Source organism: Motacilla alba, chromosome 2 (genome assembly GCF_015832195.1).
Source record: "Motacilla alba alba isolate MOTALB_02 chromosome 2, Motacilla_alba_V1.0_pri, whole genome shotgun sequence".
In the NCBI taxonomy this organism is placed as follows: Eukaryota; Metazoa; Chordata; class Aves; order Passeriformes; family Motacillidae; genus Motacilla; species Motacilla alba.
Window position 1 is genome coordinate 34,589,992 of NC_052017.1, and position 21,449 is coordinate 34,611,440.

The 21,449-nt window shown below is 39.7% G+C and overlaps 2 protein-coding genes across 7 annotated transcripts in view; one reads left to right on the top strand and one right to left on the bottom strand.

Annotated features, from left to right (window-relative positions):
- Positions 1-5,612, top strand: part of WIPF3 (WAS/WASL interacting protein family member 3) — a 37,563-nt gene extending 31,951 nt beyond the window's left edge. For all 6 annotated transcript variants that reach the window (XM_038127349.1, XM_038127347.1, XM_038127348.1 and 3 more), the window contains 3 exons: positions 1,233-1,379; positions 2,099-2,200; positions 3,097-5,612. In XM_038127349.1, the coding sequence (XP_037983277.1) occupies positions 1,233-1,379; positions 2,099-2,200; positions 3,097-3,137 (290 nt within the window). In that variant the 3' untranslated portion in view covers positions 3,138-5,612. The remainder of the gene's footprint in view (positions 1-1,232; positions 1,380-2,098; positions 2,201-3,096) is intronic.
- Positions 5,613-6,547: 935 nt separating this feature from the next.
- The window catches only part of SCRN1 (secernin 1), a 39,226-nt gene continuing 24,324 nt past the window's right edge, over positions 6,548-21,449 (bottom strand). The window contains exons 4-9 of the mRNA XM_038127352.1: positions 18,236-18,438; positions 15,164-15,358; positions 13,396-13,561; positions 11,378-11,558; positions 9,209-9,368; positions 6,548-8,967 (exon numbers count right to left, since the gene is read on the bottom strand). Of these exons, the coding sequence (XP_037983280.1) occupies positions 9,210-9,368; positions 11,378-11,558; positions 13,396-13,561; positions 15,164-15,358; positions 18,236-18,438 (904 nt within the window). The 3' untranslated portion in view covers positions 6,548-8,967; position 9,209. The remainder of the gene's footprint in view (positions 8,968-9,208; positions 9,369-11,377; positions 11,559-13,395; positions 13,562-15,163; positions 15,359-18,235; positions 18,439-21,449) is intronic.

The window sequence follows — 21,449 nt, forward strand, 5'->3', positions numbered from 1 at the left end:
CAGTGGATGGTGCCCTGACAGGCTCAGGTGGGGGAGCGGACTACACACCACGGTGTCTGCCAGGTCAGCAGCTGCTCATGTGCCAGCCTGCCTAGGACATCCCTCTACAGCTGTACCCATGCAGGAGCAGTATTTGCAACAGCTGGGAAACACTAGAGAACATAATGAAACAGAGATGGGGCAGCTATCAGCCATGGGTGAGCAAAAGCAAATCTGGCTGCAGCCTTCTGCTGTTCAACAAAGGGAAGCAGCCAGTGCCTCCTGCAATCGAGGTGGTTGGGCCAAAGGTTTCTCCAGCTACTTGGGAAACTGGGGTATTATCGAGTATTTCCTTGAGTAGATGATAGAAGGAAATTTTGTTAGACTCCTCTAATGTAATGAAAATAATAAAGATGAGCATGAGCCTAGATCTGTGTGGGTCTGAGAAATGGAGACAGCTACTTAACAAGGAACATCTGAAAGAGAATGTTCTGTAACCCTGTATTTTAGCAGCCACATGTCAGGAGAAAGATTACTGGTTCCCTTTGAGAACCAGGGGAAAGGCCGTGTAAGTACAGCAGATCAGGTGCCTTGTGGTGGTACTTCATGCTGCTCAGAACTCTCTGATGAGTTACTATGATGTTACTATGTCGGGATGCCCATTTCTCATGGTAGTTCAATTTGTATGTTTTTCATAAAATTACTCTGCCTGTCCCCTGTTATGTAGGAGAATAAGGAGTTTTGAGAGGCTGCTAACTTGGAGGCCTTGGGCTCCCTCCCCCTCACACAACTCCTGTGGTCTTACAGATTTAAACTTTGATGGTCCTTGCAACTCCTCAGTGAAATGCACAAGACTAATGATAATTCTATTGCATAGCTGCCAAAGTGTCAGGACATTTTCTTTTAGACATACCACCTAGTGAGGTTGTTTTGTTGATTTCCTTTGCTTAAGGAGACTGCTTTTCTTGTGAAAGTGGAAGGATAATCTTCCCTTCCAGACTGGGACAAAACCACACTTCAGAATGTCACACTTTCCTTAGAACTGGAAATGGGAAGCCCCAGCCAATTCCAGTAGCAACTTGAATTTAATACTTATGCTACAAATCTGTGGTCAGGCTTGGCAAAAAACAGCTATGGGTATGTTTGCCTCAAATACTGCTTTCTTTCTACACCCTCTCCACTGTTTTGTTAGTTTACTGTTGGGTTTAAGTCATGATGATGTTTATATGCTGGTCTCCTGGTTTTTTTTAAAGGAACCGGTGCTGGGAAGCTGGTCACGCCTCCACAGCCACCCGCAAGATCCCCAACAACTGAACTTACAAGCAAGTCTGGAGTCTCAGCCTGGGCTACAGCTCATGACCCCTACACACCACTTAAAAATGGAAATATGCACATCATTGGTAATATCATCTCTTGGCCTTAGTTAATAATTTTAGTACAAAAGCCTGTGTGTGTCTCAGACCTCAAAAACTCACTCAAGACTGTCCTAGCAATAACAGGGTAGTATAATAGAAACATTTTTGTACAATCTTATACAATTACAGAAAATTAAGGCTTTTTCAAAAAGGATTTGAATTCAGTCAATAGAAAAGAGAAGCCCGCACTACCTCCTAAGTTACTTAAAAATATGAAGAGTTCCCATAGTGTGCTTATATCACCATTCTTCAAAGCAGATCATGGACATTTAGAGGTTTCACTGCTATAGGGTAAAGACCAGTAAGAATTATTTTTGTGGTCTGATGAATTGGCCATTCATTCTTGTTTACAGCTACATGTCTTGAAAACTACCAATGAATACCTCTATTACCACAATACCATCAATGCAAAAAACTGGAACAGCAGCCAGAAGCTTAACTTCAGTTTTAGTAGCAGGCAGTGATTGCAATTAAGGCAAAAAACTTGGATGGCTCGTAGAAGTACTCATCAAAATGGTTTCTATAGAATGAGCCACTGTCAGTTTCAGGAGAAAATAAGCCAGCATTTTTAATAGAAATTACTTATGGAAATGTTGGGGTTTGGGGTTTTGGGGGGTTTTTTTTGGGTGTTTTTGATTGCTGTTGTTGTTGTTTTAAATTTCTCTCCAGCATCAGCTAATGTTTATTTCCCTGAAACTTCCCAGATGACTTTGAATCAAAATTTACTTTCCATTCTGTGGAAGATTTCCCCCCACCTGATGAATTCAAACCATTTCAGAAAACATATCCCAGCAAGATACCCAGAGGTAAGCGTGTAAACATGGAAAGATCTGACCATAATCAAGAGGTTTAAAAATGGGGATGCAAAATAAAGAACTGAACCAGCATTAGCATAACTGGACTGCTAGCACTGGCACAGACAGGAATGGGATTTGTCACAGTGGCAATAGGGACCAAAGATATAATGAAAAGCAATTGATTACTTTAGAGTCTTAGCTAAAAATAAATTATGTGGCTGGACATGCAGCCTGTGTTTTTAGATTGCTATGTTTGCAAAGCCTGTGATGTTAAAAACAGTCATCTTGTAAAAACAGACTTGGGCAGCTACTGAGTTTGATTTTTTGTTCACTAACTTGTGAAGTCACAGAGAAAGATGACTTCATTCATGTCTTCCATTATGTATTTTGGTTTAAATCCAGTGCACGGTGTTGTACCTGAATAACAAAGAGACTTAGTACCTGAACTTTGTCAGGAAGTGATAAATGGCTGAACATTGCTTTATTTTTTTTTCCCCTCCTTTCTTAACTTAGTAACTTAGAATCAGGTCACTGTTGCAAGAGCAGTTCACCTATCCAGTTTTGAAAATGGGTAATTTAAAGTGCCAAAAGATCTCCTGCCCATATTCTGCTTTTTTTTTAATCCCCAGTTTTCCGTATTATTAGATCCCCAACTTTAATTAACCTTTTGTTTTGTTTCTATGCTAAGGTACTTAGCATGACTTTTCATAGCAGCCTCAGTCAGGCTAAGTTGTCTGCTGTATATTCTGACTTTTTACTGAAGGGTTGCAGAGCACAAGCAATATGTGTGTGTACGTATGTAAACATATGTATGTATATATCAAGGGTAGCAGATAAATGCAGCATCCCTGCCATATAACTGCATCCAAAATAACCTATTTAAAATCTCTCCTATCTATTTACAGATCCCTCTAAAAATCCTCCGTTAAGAACACACGTGAGATGAGAAGAGTCTTCTGATGTTCTCTGGACTAGTATTAAAAAAGAAGATCAAGATAATATATAAGACAGAAGGGGTCCTTGTTGCAGTGATAGATTGTACTTGAGTCACAAGTACTGCAATATTAACATTTCTATAAACTGTAAAACAATATAAATTATACCTTTTGAACTGGCCTACATACTACAGGAGTGTTAGTATAGGCTTTTAAATTACTGTATATAGGTGAATATTTTTTAAGCAAAGCAGCATAAAATTTAAATTCTTTGTAGTGTTGAAACAATTCTCATTCTTACCGTGCTGACAATGTTACCTCAGAATGTTTTGTGCTACGTGCCTGTAGTTCTTTTTACCCCTTCCATGATAATTTTTGGAAATTCTCCCATTATTATTTAGACATTTTTTCAATGAACTGTCAAACTAATATGCTATCTTTAGTCTGTTTTTATGTTTCTTCACTTCTTCCATTCTGCCTGGCCTCAGATTGCAGCAGGATGTCACTTTCATAAAGAGATGGGCCCACAATCCTTTTCTCATGAAGCATGAAGAGGAGATGCCAAGGAGCTGTGGCTGCTAATGAGCCTACCTCCTAATGATTACATATCCTTATAGGATAGTGTCTGAAGAAGCCCAGCTGGGTAGGGTGGTCATGGACTTGACAAAGATGACAGAACCTTTCCAAAGTAGAGGAAAAGGAAGTTGCTCTATTGTAAGCAAGAAAAAGAAATGGTGTGTGTGAATACACGTGCCATGATGAGCATATGTAAGGACCCATGTCCTGTCTTTTGCTGCTGGCAAAGTCGGTATTTACCATTTCTGTGACTGATAGATTGCCTTTACCCAACAATTACAAAGCCTTTGGATGAGGGGTCCAAAACCTACATTTTAGAGCTACTACTATTTGCTAGCAGTGAAGGTTCATTGTCCAAAACACACCACGTGGAACACTCAGCCCCCAAAGTGGTTGTTGTCTCAAACACAGTTGAATGGGGAAAGTAACAACCTAGCAGCAGACAAGACTTGAACTCATACTTTTAATATTCAGACCTTGGGTAAGGTCTTTGGATCACAGATGTTTAGATCTGGTCCTAAGATGGCTATTTCTAGCATTTATTACCCTTATTCTTGTGCATTGGGAGGAGTGGTGCCAGGGAGGTGTCAGGGAAGTGATTCTTCCCCTCTGCTCAGCACTAGCGAGGCCACACCTGGTCTGTGGCCACATGTGCTGTGTCCAAATTCTGGGCTCCCCAGTGCGAAGACGACATGGCCATGCTGAAAAGAGTCCTACAAAAGGCCACAAAGGTGATGAAGGGGCTGGAGCATCTCTCCTATGAGGAAAGGCTGAGAGAGCTGGCACTGATCAGCCTAGAAAAGAGAAGGCTCAGAGGGGAATCTCTCCAATGTATATAAATATTTGAAGGGAGGGTATAAAAATGGAGCCAGACTCTTTTCAATGGTGTCCAGTGACAGAACCAGAGGAAATGGACAACTGCAAGACAAGAGCCGCTGTCAGAACATCAGGAAACACTTTTTTGACTGTGCAGGTGACTGAGCCTTGGAACAGGTTGCCAATGGACCTTGTAGAATCTCACTCCTTAAAGACAGTTAAAAGCCATATGGACTTTGTCCCCAGCACTAGGTGACCTTGCTTGGCCAGGGGTGTTGGACCAGATGACCTGTAGCATTCCCTTTCAATCCCAACCACCCTTTGATTCCCCTTTTTACGGCTTTTGAGTTCCTGGACCTGGCTTACAACAACCCAAGGCACCGCTGGGGCCAGAGTGGCTGGAAATCTGCCTGACACTGAAGAACCTGGGTGTGCTGGCTGACAGTGGCCAACTAAACATGCTGAACAGGGGCCAGTGTGTGCTCAGGTGGTCAAGAAGGCCAACAGCATCCTGGCTTGAGAAGATTCAGAGGGGACCTTATCGCTCTCTATAACCCAAAAGGACACTGTACCAATGTGGGGGTCAGTCACTTCTCTCAAGTAACAAGGCACCGGACAAGAAGAAATGCCCTCAAGCTGTGCCAGGGGAGGTGTAGATTTGATATTATGAAAAACATCTTCACCATAAAAGGTGGTCAGGCATTGAAACAAGCTCCTCAGGGAAGTGGTGAAGTCACCATTTAATGCCTCCAGGTATTTAAAAGACTTGTAGACACAGCACTCAGGTGATGCCTCAGGTTTTAGCTTTTCCATTTCTCAGATTCTGTACTGCTTTAGTTTGTAATTCTGAGCTTCATATTAGGGAATGGCAAGCTCTCATCATAGAGTAGGTAGGGAAAACAATTCCTTCTCTAGCTGTGGACCAAGGACAAATTATCCAAATTTCAGGCCCAAGAGCATGGACAACGGTGGAATGAAGAGAGACAAACAAGAAGGATGAGACTTCATAACCTAAAGCTATAATTGGACAATTCACTCCAATGTGCTAATGGACTAGAACTTATAAAAGTGAGAGACCTCGTGACTGGTCGTCCATTTTGGATTCGTCTTGGGTGTAGCCCTGGCTGGGCTCTTGTACTGCCCAAGGTGTGTCCACTGAGGCCTTCTAATAATACCTACTTTATTCTTTACCTCCATCTAGTCTCTGTTCTAGGTCAGCCTTCACAAGGCATCACAGAGACATGGTTTAGTGGTGGACTTAGCCATGCTGGGTTAATGGTTAGATTAGATGATCTCAAGAGTTGTTTTCCAGTATAAATGATTCCATGATTCACCAGCCTGAAAAAGAGTACTGCTGTTCCAGAGTGAGTCTGGTGCTAACAGCCAGGCTATTACAGTTATGGCATTAATTCATATAGTTGCCATCAATTCCCCTCAGTTAGAAGTGTAATAATGTTATAGATCACTGATGATCTTTCCCCACGGTGTTGCCTTTGAACACAACTATTTGGAAAAGACAGGTCACTGCATCTTTATATCCCTGCTTTTCTCTTTGTTCTTACAGCAGCTCAGTTATGCTGTAACTATTCCCACACACATGCAGATTCATGGTGTAAGATGGTGTGGGATAAGAAGCTTTTCACCCATAGGATTCCAAGAAAGCAACATTAGTCTTTTTCTAGCTTATTGTGATAACTTGCTGTACACCACGTGAAAAGAAAAAAAGAAAAAAAGAAAAAAAAAAAGTGGTGCTGCTTTGACCAATAATGTCACTTACTGTAGTTACTTGATAAACATGCACGAATGTAGTAACAAGCAGGGGTCTACATCTACATTGCTTCTTGAACAACTGGAAAAGTTGCATACTGTTTTAAAAACTATTTTGTTATGGTATTATTAAAAGTGGCATATTGTTGGCTCTCGTTTATTCTGAAATTTGCGTACTGCTCTGTAGTAACTACCTTCCTAAGGATTTTAAAACAATCTAGACTACCTGCCAGCAGATACATACAGGAGAAGAAAATTTTATTCCATTTTTTATTATGGTTTGGGTATTTTAGAAATAAACAACATCTTTCCGGGATGAAATGAGAAATCCTGTGCCTATTTGCTAGCATTTTTGAAATGTTTCCATATATTTGTCATTCAAGATCCATTGAAGCATCTGGAGGATCACACTGGCTGTCACCCTGAGGCAGCTGATCCCACAAGTCCCACTGTGTCCTTCCACTGAGACACACCTCTGTTCAAGACCACGGCAAATATTAAGACCATTATTGCTCTGGTTTCTTCTGATTGCACCCAACCATGTTGCTGTACCACAGCTGGTTTGGGTTTTTAAATGCACTATACAACTGAAGCAAAATCAACATACTATTAGAAAATTACTGCCTGGATCACTGTGCTCAAAACAATTTATTCATTCTGTCATATAAGCAGTTCCACATAAGGACATAAACGCCCATGAGATAATTGCAAATGTTGCTTTCTTCTTTCTTAAGAAACAGGCAAATAAGATACATGTTTTTAACAGGAACACTCACTTCTTTCATGTTGCCTTCCTTCCAGCTCTCAAAGATTAGAGATCCAAGTCATGCCAAATAGCTGTGAGAAGAGGTACATCCTAATTTTTGTCTGCTCCCTGGAGCAATAATTTTATTCCTGTTCCCTGGTTGTGCAGAAATACCCAGCTACTCCTATCAGGAGATGTGATTTCATGGGAAATCCATTTACTTCAGTTATGGGCAGCTGGAAAAAGCACACTTTTCCTTCAGTGGGCTTCATCCCCCCAACACTCTCTGAAATCAAGTGTGCTTCTTGCAGTCAGCCCCTCCTCGGGTTATTATACAGAGCAGCTAAATTTCAGAGTCTACTTGGATATTTTCCTTCTCCTATTGTCTACACTTTAAAATACTTAGACACAGGAGTTGGTCCTAGGATAGACAGCATGGGAGGATTTCATTGTGAATGGGAGATTATTAGGTAGGCCATAAGAGAAAATATATTCTTCCTTGTTTTCTGTAAGTGAAAAGGCCCCACATTTCCTTGTCCAATTGCCATTTGTCATATAAGGCAATACCAAAGTAATGAGTCTGAATGAAACAATTTCATTTTAACAATCCTGAGAATGCAATATGGCAATGACTATTTCCCTGATGCACAACTCTTACAGTTTCAACTTGAGGTGTTACTGCTTTCTAAGGAGCTTTTACTTCCTCAATACAGAAGCCTGTGTTTCTTCATCATCCCCTTTCTCAAACAGTGAAGGATTTTAACTCCATATGTTAACTTCCACTTACTAAAGACATGGACGTCCTCTTTCAACCTCCTGTATGAAAAAAAAAACCCACCAATCATCTTCACCGGACAGAGTGTTTACTGGTTTAATTCTCAGTGTTTGCCCTATCTCATTTCCACAAGAAGAAAATACAGTGAGAAGCAGGTCTGCCTGTAGGACTGTGGAGGAAGGGAAGCATGCTGCAGCACTGCACCTAATGTAAGGAAGCACAGGACAGCCATTTCTAAGCCTAACCAGTTGGATTGCCACACCCACCAGCAACTCCCTGGTACTTAAAGGATTCATCAGCTATGTGTCTCACAACAGAGATAACTAGGAACTGTTCAGCAGTACAAAGGCAGAAAGATGGAGAATAGCCAGGTATTTATCAATGTCCACCATCTATTCCTTTAAAAAATTCCAAATCCGTAGCTTGTGTATAAATCTGACACCTTATTAATTGCATCTGAAGAGCCAATATGTGTAGATCTCTACAGCATCCAGGCTGGCTCTGCACTTCAGGACTCAGTTCTGGAGCAGCAGCCAGGTGCACTACAAGCACAAGCTGGCTGAGGGCGAGGGCAGAACATAACCTGGGGACTGAATTCTGGTAATTTGTACAGACATAATGTCAGGTGCTGAGTTACTGCAACCAGATAGGGCCATATGAAGCTAGCACAACTAGGTTAAGAGCCAGGACTTACCTTCCTGCCCATCTCAAACTCTGATTTCAACTCTACCATTTCAACTCTGTATGAATTAGCAAAAAGAGAAAAATGCAAGTCAGCTTTGCTGCAAGCCTAGTCCTGAGCAACACAGGGAAAACCAGATTGCTTTCAATGACAATATGGCAATTAGCCTGATGAAGTTAAATCTTTACTTTAATTGGTTGCCCAACATACATGTTTTAACATTCTGTACTAAATTAGCCAGCATGCACACAGTAATTGGACCAGTCAGTGACTTTCTCCTTTCACTATATACATACACAAACAGGAACACCACAAGATTGGACAAAGGAAAGCAATTTGTTAACCGGATACAGCTAGCAAGTAACATTTTTTTCCTCTAGAAATGTTTTTTCCTGCAAAATCACAAGTGTGAAGACTTTCTTTCAAGGCTTGAAGAACATTGCAGTCTTCCAGTGAAAAGGCTAACAATAGCCACTGTAGCTGAAATGAGATAAAATTTGTTGAAAATCCATTCCAAGCAAGAGTGAAATTGAAAAAAAAAAAAATCTCCTGCAATGCAGCATAGGGAAAAGGGACTTTGGAGACAAGCTGAGCAGGTAGAAAGATGGGTTTGAACCCAATTCTTAACATCCTCAGCTTAGTGTAAAAGAGGAGGAGGTGCAGAATCAGATTCAACATTTCATATTCATGGTAGAGAGTACCTAAAGAATTGTTTGCTTACTTTATTTGAAGAACTTTAGTTCTGTGTCAACACAGTCATAGAAAAGATCCACTACTTCAGCTGGATCCAGAATCTCTGTACGAGAAAGGATATCTTCCATTGCTTCTAAACCTTGTTTTTCAAGGTCTAACATAATCCTCATCAGTTTCTGGCCTTTATCCTAAAGGCATGAAATAACCAAACTCAGTTAACCAGCAAACAGGCTCATTAAAGCATTTTCTTGTTTCCCTTTGTTACAGAGATATTTTCAAATATTTTTAAAAATGAAAAAGACTTTTTAAGTACAAACTATTTATGTTATTCGTTTTTTTTTTGGATGGCCAAAGGCTAAAAGGAACAGTCCTGGACATTTTGTGCATTAAGAAAAATAACCAAACAGGAGTTGCTGTGTTTAAAGCAAAGAAGGAAGATGGTGAAAGATGGATAGAGGAACATTATACAAGGCTTGTACATATAACAGAGGTACAAGTTCTTAAGCTTGTAATCCCACTAACAGAACTATGACAGAAGACTAGAAGCCCTAAGAATTGTACAGGTTGTGGTATTTGCATGTGCATCCCTCAAATCACCACCTGCAGGATGATTAATAAATCTGAAATGATGTGTCATGTAACAGTACTAAGACTCCAGATCCCAGGGAGGTTTTGTGTGCCATTCTGACTTACTCCCCTTGGTGCTTCTAGAACGTTTACTCCTGGAAAAGGAGTAATTTCATTTTATCCAAATGTTATTTAAACTCTACCTTTTTGTTTTTTAATGGAGAAGTGCTGCTTGTTTTGCTTGCAGCTTTCAAAACTGAGTTTCAAGGGGGGAAAAAAAAGTCACTTAGAATGAGTGGTGGTTCTGAGTTTTCCAGGATTTTTCTCAGCATTTTGTCCAGAAAGAGTAGAGCATCTCATCTAAGGTTTAGGCTCTTGGATGAGCAGCTTTTATAGCATGAAACCTGAGTAGAAACTGCATTTTCTTTTCTACCACAACCATTGGCGTCACATTGTGGGGACTTTAACAGGCAAGAGTCCACAAGATGCTAAGATGCCTCTGCCAGGTCTTCCCCTAATCAACATCTTGCATAATGATATGAGAGCCAGCTGCACATTAAAACAATATTACCAGAGGCCACATTTTTTAAATTACACCATTCCAAGAAATTAAAAATGTAACCCAAACTGCATTTAAGAAATGTTTGTACTAGCAAAGGTTATCACAGCTTCCTTAATCAATAGTGGGTAGATCTGAATGTTGTTATGATCATGGCAAGACTCTGACCCATGCAAATACACACAGAGGAAAACTGTGGAAATGCAAGTCCTCTGTGGGAGTTCAACCCAACTATATGAGGGTCTTCCACAAATTGCCTGAATACCCATAAAAGCTTGACAGATGTGCCTTGGTGATCTTTCCCTCTCTTTCACTTCCTTAAAACCACTTATCCAGTTTACTGCTGTAGCTGTAATAGCAAATGTTGAGAAGTCATTGAACCACCTGCCCGATGATACCAAAAGTAGTATCTCAACCATTTGGAAAAATCTATACAGAATAATCCCCTTCCTGACTTTATTTATCCCAAAATTATTTGCATAAGAGATCTTCAACACTAAGTTTTTACCATGGAAGGTTTTCAGCCCTCGGGTATGTACTGCATGGCACTGCAAAGTGTCCTTTCTTCTCATATGGCATTTTCAGTTAAAAATTAACAGAAATGCATTGAATTGCAAAACACAAGACTGGCAAAACTGTCATCTGCAAATTATTCCTTCGAGAAAAATACCTTTCCAAACTATGAAGTTCTTAATCCAGCATATGATTTAAATTACACCCCTGCCCTCTTCCTAGCACGTAATTCCGATACCATGTTGCACTAGCATCCAGTGTTCTAATCACTAAAAAGACTATATGCTCAGTGGGGACTGAACAAGTTTAACAGCTTAAATCAGCTAAACAGTTTAACTTTTCATTTTGTAGAAGTAATGGAACAGAGCTCTACTCTCAGGATAACAAAAACTATGCAGAATAGTTTGTCCTTCAGAGGGCATCATTACGCAAGCTAAACTCTCAAGGATTCTAAGAATATTCAGAGAATGTTTTTCAGTGAGTGACTGTGAACTAAGGTATGGAGTTGGGACTCTGCACTGAATTCAGTTCTTTAATTCCAGGTCCCACAGCTCTTACCTGATCATTCTCCAGGAGAGATCGGGCCCATTCATGTGCCTTGTACAGTTCATGCCTACGATCTGGTTTCTCCTGGAATCGAGGTATCTTTTTAGCAGGATCATCATTGCCAAAAGAAGGAGACTGCACTTTTGGTACTAATTTTACATCATCAACAAAAATAAAGGGTTTAAATATGGACCTGAAAGAAATAAGAATTACTGCTTGCAGTAATAGGAGAGATCTCATATATGTTACTGAAATGTTCACCAGGTTATTTTAAAACAACACATACAGAGCAGCATAGGTAATTCATCTACACTAGGCATGGGTAAGGTTAGAGACTTGGTACTGGTCAAGCAAAACAAATGTACGTGCTTTAGAAGAACTAGGTTAGGCAGTTATTGCAAAAACTTATTACCCCTTTTACCTACAATATTTTCTGGTGTCCTCATGCCAGTTCTGCCACTTCTTTAGAAGAGTAGCACTGATTTTCTCCTCCAAGATTTTTTGTAACAAAACGCAACATTCAGCCTCACATCAGTTTTTCTCATCTGTTCCCACTGGCATCTCTCCTCCTCCTTCCAGATTTAAGTTTTATTAAAATCAGAAAAAACAACCACTTGCGTGGAGCAGGGAAGATTACACATCTTGCTCAGTATCAGAGGATTTTGCATATAAACAGCAGCACTTTAGAATTCTACTTCAAGAGCTGGGGGAAGACATGGCTACCAATATTGTGACATTTCTCAAACTATTTTAACACTGAATGGATCTAAACTCCTAAGAGAGACAAACAAAAAACCCCATCAATAGAGAATCTTCATTCCTGAGAAGCTGGAAGTAGGTTTTGGCAAGTGAATGGAACAACTGCCTTCCTTCTCTTTAGATACAGAACAACAAAGCACCCTGCATTCTGCAGTGAACAACCTGCCAAAAGTGCAAGACTTCTGCAACACACAATTAATAACCACTGCCTGTGTACAGTCAGCAGGTTCAGTGCTGCAACCCTTTCCATCACTGTCACAAAGCCTTGCTGACTAAGAATTTACGTGACTCACTGGCTGCATTTAGAATAATTCTTTCTTAATGCATTACAGTGTCAAATAAAGCAAGAAGGGTCTCTAAACAAGGCTTTTAAGGCAGGTTTTCGACCTTCAAATGGACAGAAATCCCAACAAAATAATTTGAAGCCTTGTTCCTTTTTATCATAGTGGATTTGCATCGAGTCAAAGAAAAGTTTGGGTAAGCAAGTTTAAAATTGACACTTAACCCTGAAAGTCTGAGTTGTATAATGCAAGGTGGGTGGAAAGTCCCTTTGGCATGGATGACTTCCACAGCCCTCAGTAAAGCCTAATGATTACTACCAGTCCTCTCACAGGAATGACAGTCAAGGGCACCATTTTCTTCTCCCCATAACCTCTTGACCTCAATGCAAGTGGCAGATCTCCTGAATAACTGCAAGTGGTTTAGTTTAATTTCTGTGAATCCCAAGTGGATTCTGTTTAAAACACAAGGTAATTCATTAATTCTTTGATGATCTGGCCCAGGATTTCCTTGATATCCTCAGCTACTTTCAGCTAGAGAGGACACCATGTAAACCAACTGGAAATTTTCCCTCAAATAAAAAACATTCTTGGATCCCAGCAACTTGCAGATGTTTTGCTGTGTTAACATTTTGATGTCATATGAAGCTACCTAGAGCACACAGCCCCTCTCTGATAGTTAACATTTCATTTGTTGGAGTTTTGCACCTACCTGTTCAAGAGAAGTGACTTGGGAAGTCTCCAACTTCATCTTCTCAACAACTTTCCAAGTGGAAAGCAACTACACTGGAATTCCTAGCCCATTCCTAAACTGCATTTCCCCTAGAAGCTCAGTAGCACAGGACTGTCAGATTACACATCACAGAGCACTGACTGCATTTCTGGTTAGAACATGTTCTTGAAGTATGCTCCAGTTTGGGTGGCAGGGTTTGTTTGTTACCTTTCAACCCATCACCTGCTCTGCGTCCCAGGGACCCCAATGCTGTGGCTTACCTTGAAGGGTCTGGCGTGCCAGTGAAGTAATGAATACAGGGAAAACTAGGGTCCTGAGGCAGAACAGACACTATGCTAGCTGTGGTAAGGAAAGATTCAGAGTCCACACAGACACCACTATCCTTGTCACGCAGGACATCAATCATAGCTTGTGCAGAAACGTCACCTATATGGAGGGGGGGAAAAAATTCCTGAGTGTTCAATGGCTTGGAGCCCAGGTAAGGATTTTAGCCTGAACAAGCTTTGGCCTAAAATGGCCACTGACACTTGACATGGGCATGCCACAAATCCAAGTTAATAGTTTCTACTTAAGCAATGAACATTCAGAAAGAACGTGCCTAGCTAGTAAATGAGAACGGTAAGAAGCATTAATTATGGCAATTGCCAGGTAGGGAGAAATGCTATTAAAAAGGTACATTTTCAGGAAGAAGGCTGTAATACTGCTGTAGCAGTCACTATGAACAGACCACTTACATAAAACATCCATTTTCCTCTACCCAGGCAGGACAGAATGAGAACACCCTGATTTTCCACTTCTCAATTTCCATTCTCAGTTGAAATTTTGAAACATCGTCTTGAGGTCACAGAATGTTACAGCAGCAGACCTAGCCACCAAGATTTTTCTCCAATCCCCTATCTACAAGAATCCTCTGTTCTCACCGTGTTTCCAGCCTATGTTCATCCCAGCTTTCCCCCCATTGCCTCTCCATGTTTTCTCACATGCTCCTTTGGCAGGTCAGGCTTCTTCCCTGTACCTTCTCAGGCTCTGCAGTGACTCAAGCCTCCATGCACAGGTGCCTCAACACACCAGGAGACACAGAATGACTCAGCAGCCTGCATGATTTTCAGCCACAGCCATCCACCCATAGGGGCCCTCAGGGATTTTAGTGCTATAATCCAGATTTATTAAGATCTCTTACCTATAATCTTTCAGAGTTACTCTATCTGCCTCAGACACTAACCACACTCCCTGCAATTCTACAGCTTTAGCAAGAGCTCTGCAGTACAACAAACACCTCACCTCTACGCTCTTCAGAACATTTACCAACATGTGAAAATGCCAAAAGTCCAGTAAATTCACATCTGTAGTAAAGGGTTTTTTAGAAAATTGTAATTTGTACTATTTTTCATGCATGAAAGAGCAGGTATGTGTCAGCCACGCATTCCTGAAGGCCGTCCACTTCAGAGGTATTTTGGCCAGCTGCAGCGAACTGAAGTCAGTAATAAATCTGGGTCTGGAAATAAATCCTTTCTTTGATTGCAGAGAACAGGCACAATGTCTGTTCCCGTACCTTTGTTCTTCTCAACAAAGAAAAAGGGACTTCAGTTTGCAACTGCTCTTCCTTAAACTATGCTCTTGAAATTTTCCCCAAAAGATTAAATCTGCGTTTTCCCCAAAATGCAGATTCCACTGAGCTCAATCTTTGATATGTGAGGCTATTTTTTTTTTAATAGTATAATTTTAGTTAGGTAGGGCCACTAAAATTACAGGAAAGCACAGATGCAGTGGCACATCATGCACATCAGAACACTGAAGGAAGTTACTTTGTAATTGTAATCCTGTTTTGAAATCTTGGGGGTGACATTAAGGGCTTCATCCTAACTTGTGGCAAATTTAGAGACAATCTTTAGTTCTGATCTTCCTTCCTACACAGTTTACATGTAGAGGTGTTCTCAGTCACATGCACTTCTGGACAGAATGCCTGATAAGGAGGCAGCAGTGACTAAAAAACCCAGTGTGCCCACAGAAAGACAGTTCAACACTTACCACCTTGTTTTTCTAGGCTCTCCCTGCCAGAACAACAGGCTAAATGGTCATCAGCAAGAGAAAACACTTCAGAAAAATTGAAGTCTGAGTCTCCATTCCACCAGCCTTGACTTTTCACATAATTCCTTAGTTCAGGATGCTCAGCATCAATTTTTGTAGTTAATGAAAGCTGATTGCAAATGCATTTCACTCCCTCTAGAAAGAGCCACATATTAAAAGAGAGCATTAATACAGCTTTCCTGGGAGAAGCTGGAAGGAAAATGTCATATCAATTAGGAAACAAATTAATCCATTGGTTAGTATGTACATTTGGCATGACTGTGTAACTATATAATTACACATACACAGAATTACCAATCACTGCAGGTTGCAGAGCTCAATCCTCTGTGTCCTGCTGAGACACTGACACCTGTGATTAACAGTGGGATTGAGACAAAATGCCAGTTTCACAATCCACACCTCACACCTTCTGACCACAAAGCAATGGTGGTATCCAAATGCCAAGGGCACCTACTCTTTTTTCTAGTGGCATATTCCCCACAGACACAAGAAGGCTTGAGATCTGACTTGATTTCAAAATATTTTTCAGCAGAGCTGCATTTAATGGACCTTCCTTGCCCTTCAAAATTAAGAAATTGGAAAATGTTTTTAAAACCATTACAATTGCTTTAAGCTTCCCAGTTGAGAAACAGTTTCACTGTAAGCTGCAAGATAGGTTCAAATTACAATTCTTTTATCTTAAATTTTAAAATGGCATGAAGTAAAAAGAATGTGTAAGTAGCCTCCAAAGAATACTGAACATTTTTTTTTAGTTCCTTTTATCAAAAATACTGCAGTGCTTATAACCATATATCCATAGCATGGCAGTGGTTGCTGCAGATATTCCTCAGAGAGAATAAAGCAAATGTATTGGAAGCCCGGGAAAGAGCTGATAAAGTAAAACTATAAACTAAAATAAACACAGATTCTGGAATTTGGCACAAATAATTTCTTAGACAGAAGCAAAACAGTAGTTGTGGAAGTTTTTAATACTGCCTTCCAAAAAAGTTAGCTTGCTTTTGCAATGCCCCATGCATGCAATTTAAATCAGGGATAACAAATTCAGGAAATTCCGTGCATCATTCTACAAAAAAGTCCCTGTCATCCAATTCTGACTTACACGAGGGTCACTGACAGCTTATTCTGATTCACCCTTTCAAGCAGCATACTTTTCAGGGAATTTTCTTGACTGGTGTTATGAAGATATTTGTATTTGTGTCCAGCTAGGCAAGCCACTCTTTAAGAGCTCTTTAAGTATTACATTTATAAACTCATGTAAAATAATATTTCATGGGTTTGATCTACCACCACCACAAAAAAAAAAAATTATCAATCAAATAAATTTTTCCACTGAGACTTAGGAACATTAATAGAAAGGATTTTGAAGTATTTATTCTTAAATTATTTTCAGAGAGTTGCTTGATAAACACTCACTATAAGCTTTACAGTCCTGCAGCAGTAATATCACAACTCTGAGGATAGTCAGGAAAATATATGCCTGCACACTGGGGAATGACACATCTTCCCCATTTTATCAGCATTTGTGCATTCATGTGAAAGCTTAAGAGGCACACTTTTGGTTGCAAAAAAGACCCCTCTGAACAAAGCATGAAATGCAGAGTTCTTACACAGCCAGCAGCCTTTCCTGCAGGGCTGCAGGAGGTGGAAACTACTTATCTGCAGCTCACAGGGACCTCCTGAAGAGCAATGTGCTGGTAGAAACCAGAATAGAGCTGCAGAATCATTTCAAAGAGCTGCAAGCAGCAGATGAAGGCAACAGTTTATTTGCTGGAAGGAGGACGTGAAGGTTATGTATTGCTGATGCAGCAAAAACTGCTAAATAAAACCCACTGTTCTTCAAATATCAGGCAGGCAGGGCAAGAGAAGAAGGCAGGCTGTCACTGCATAATTCCAGGAACCTCAGGAGTCAGCTGCTTGCCAGAACTGGGGTTTCATCAGGACAGCATTTTCAGTCTTCTCTCCTCTATGTTTGGTATCTGTTCGTGCCTGACAACCCGTAGGTATCCTTAAAATGCAGGCTTTCCTTGGGAAAACACCACCTCTGTGAAGGTAACTGATTCCTGTTTGGTGGCAGGGACTGACAGCAGGCCATCACACAACATTGCACAGCCTGGTGATATTTCTTTGCTCCTTCCCATGTCTGCTATCTCCTACCTTTAATCATTTAGGGGGAAAGGAGGAGAGAACTGAATACATCTGCCATAGCTCAAGTAATGCATGACAAAAGTCCTCTTGAATACTCTAAATTTTCATTTCATTCAAACTTGAGTACATTTTAAAAAGCTCTACTCTTATGAAAATAAAAATCCCTTCAAATTAAGATGAGAATAAATTAAATGCAGGCCTTAAACAATCATATTACATTAGGGCAGCCCATATATGCTGGGAAAGTTTTAAATAAATTCATCCACTAAACCAGTGAATTCTAGAAGTTGGTTTGGCAGCTCTGGCCTCACACATACAGAAAAAGAAACAATTTACAAGTTTAAAGAGCAGAAAATTATTCTTTTGCATCATTTTAAAAACAGGGATATGAAAGGAGTATATCTATTTCAGTAAAGGAACCACCACCAGCAACCCATTCAATTTATCACCAGAAAAAAACCCCTTTTGGTTAAAACTATCAATGGTTATCCTTGCCTCACAATATTTTAGATTTGTAAGTAATAATTTGGGCATTAACTCCATCAAAAAACCATCTGACATTTCCAAATAGAAAACAGATCTGTGAAAATACACCTATCAAGTATAAAAATTATGATTATTACATAGTTTATGCATAAAGGCAACAATCTCCATCTTTGCAGAAAATGCTAAGTCACATCAGTAAATGCAAATCAACACATAAAAAAAGTCAGAGTAGTACAAATATAGAAAATTAAAATTGGTGATTTAATCAAACACTTGCATTCATTAGTCACTTATTTAAACTCAGTGACTTTAAGACCAATTCTTCCAAGACAACCCTTTACAGCTATTTTTAATAGGATTTGCTGTGAGTTCTAAACTAACCTGTGATTCTTTCAGCTGCCCAATACTTCCCAGAAGTCTCCAGTATCCAGGCTTCATTTCTGTCCACAATCAAAAATGCACTTTGGAAAGTATGGCATGAACTCCCATCTTCATAATAATTTCCACCTTGTCCATGCTCTTCCAACAGAGCAACTATTACATCCAATGCTTCTTTAGCTGTTGCACCCCTTTCTAGGCCAAGTCTATAAGAAAAGGGTAAAACAGAGATTCAGAGAGGAATGATACAGTAAGATTTCCTTAAGTTGTTATTTTTAAACACTAGCACTCATCTGAGTTTAAAATATTGAGTGAAATGAATCTGAGTTTAAAATATTGAAGTGCCTGGTATGCCTAATATAAGAGTTCTTGCTTTAATTAGTTACTAAAGGATGAGCTATAGAATTATTTGTTTCTAGTCTTGATTTTCTACGCTGGGTCTTTACTCTCAAGCCTATCATAGCTGGCTTTTAGTTTTTTAAAAAAAGTCCAGTTACCAACCAATGATCTCAGCTGCACTGTAAACATGCGATGCTCTATTTATCTCCTCCTCAGGCAGAATACATTTGAAGTACAATTTGCAGGTATTTTTTTTAAGTAACAGCTGTAGCAAGGTTCCTTTTCTGTACAAGGGTGGGAAATTGTAAATTAATATTACCAGCTATTAAAAAAGAGAAGTACTATTCAATATTACAGCCTCTCTACAACCTCTTTTTCCCAATGCTCTGGTTGGCCATGGAAACCAGGTGTTATCCTTCTATGCATGCTACATGCTGCAAAGACAAGCATTTCTGCACAGTCATACTTCAGAGCTCCTGCACAGGCTTCCCCAAAAAACTATTTGAATACTATTTGAATATTGAAAGATAATGGCTTTTGTCAGAAGTAAGAGCAATCACATGTCTGAAAGAACAGAATTTTAAAAGGAAGTTCAAGCAAAGCAAGTGTATTTTACAGAAAAGCAAACTGAGGTGTGGTAATAAATTTTACAAAGCCACAGGGAATTACTGTATCCTGCCTTGAGTAAGTGGCATTAAATAATTCCTTGATATAATTTACAGCCCTAATTGAATCAACTACAAAAGCAGTAACCAGAAGTTGAAATCAGAACTGCAAACGATTTCACTGGTTCCAAAATCCAATTACTGCTAATGAGGAAATGCAGTGTTTCAAACAACAGCATATCCACGCCTCCATCCTTCGGGAGTTACCTGGATCAGTCCAAAATTTCTCTCTGTTGTTTTGTCACCTTAATATTTTCCTGTGTTTGTCTTTCTCTAACCACTCTATGGACAAAATAACTTTGACTGATAGATAGTTCCAAGAAAATCACTTTTTTAGACATAAGTACTATCTACGCTAGCTCTTTCCATTTCTTTGAAATCACATGACAAGAAAACAATAATCTGTTTCTTTCCTAAAAACTACAGTAGACAAATCAGGTCATGATAATTTGAATACAGATTTGTTGACCTCAGTACTTCTCTGCAGTGGTTCTGCATTGTTAAACACTTGGCTACCATTAGCCTTGTTTTAGGCTGAATTATTGAAAGCAGTGTTTTCATCTCTCTCAGCAGCATCTATTTATCACTAACTCACAAAGAAGAGCCAAGAGCCATTTTAAGGCTTAACTTAAAATGACAGTTCCTTTCCCATCATCTTCTTACTTTGCATTTATAGGGTCTTTCCTTCTCATCTCTTCTTGTTAGCTGAAACTTGTTTTGTGCTGGTGACTCCATTTTTAGTCCCTCTGCATTTATGGTTTTCCTTCATTCTTTTCATCACTGGTGCAATTGCTTTTTCAGTCCAATACAGCTATGCCAGTCTTTGCACATACCAGAGACATCATTTAAAATCCAGCCCAAAAGCATGTCTCATTTGCTCCCTAAGAGCAGTCCCTGCCAGAGGTAAGCGAATGGACTGAAAACTACCTTGGTGACCATACAATCACCGGAGTCAGTGATAACCTGCTCCCTTCTCCCCAGTTAATGACCAAAACCATTAGGTTATAATTAGATCGAAACCTGCCAAGAGACATAACTTTCCACTAAAACTTTAATGTCTCTCTGAAATTTTCCATTTGAGATGGTTACAGCCTAGCTTTCACTGTCAAAACCACAGCAGGGATTCAGGCTGAAGAAGCACCCTTTAGGTATTACTTTTTTATAAATAGCTCCAATGTTACATTTATTTCCATTAGGTAAAGGTCTAGGCTCTGCTTTTGCTTGGCTGCTCCTACCTGTCAGTCACAAAGGACAGGAAAAAGAAATAAAATAAAAGGAAAAAAAACCCATCCTACACAACAACCACACAACTCATTTCCACAAAATTAAGTCTTGTCAATTATCTCAGCATCAGTGTCCTGGGCAACAACAGCATAATCCTCCCACTAACACACTTCAGAGTACCCTTCAAGATGAACTGAAAGAACAGTTAGAAGCAATTTCAATGCCAGATGAGAGCTTGAATTACTTATTAATAAAATTGCAGTGATTTAGTACAATCCACTGCCTAAGTACCTCCAATATGCTGTCATATTGTCAAAACAATATTATCTTAAGCTTTTCAACTTCACCTATCAGTTACATAATGCAGGCTTTCCAAATTAACTAACATCCTTGATGACATTCTACGTTATTCAGTTTTGAGGTCTCTAAGGAAAGAAATTGGTAAACAAATTAATACCATTTTAAAGAGCATTCTTGACTCCCTGCCAAGATTGTGGCTCTGTGTGGCTCTGAAAAAATTATTGCACCTGTGATGAAAGAGCAAATAAATAATACAAACACATAGGGATTAAAATTAAGACAAAAATGCAAAAATAAGGGTGTAATTTACAGGTTTCTCCATATTTATCTTTTGTATGATAATGCTGTCTTAACTTATCAGCAAAACAGTACATGAACTCTTCAGAAGAATATGCTTCCCTAAGTAAACAGGTGCTTTATAGTTGCAAGTGTGCATCAAAAAAAAACCCCAAAACTGCAGGCAGCTAAGAAGAATACCTGAAGAAAATCCTGATAAGCTAATTAATGCAGCAATACTGGTAAAGCTTTCAAAAATCAGCTTTTGAATAAATCCCTGGTCGGGGGGGGGGGGGAAGGTTCCTTAGGAATTTGTACTGGAGCATATTTTCTCTATGTTGTGACTAGGTCCCTGTTCTCCATTTATATTAATGGGGATGGGGACCAGCCTGCATGGAATAGGTCCAACTTCT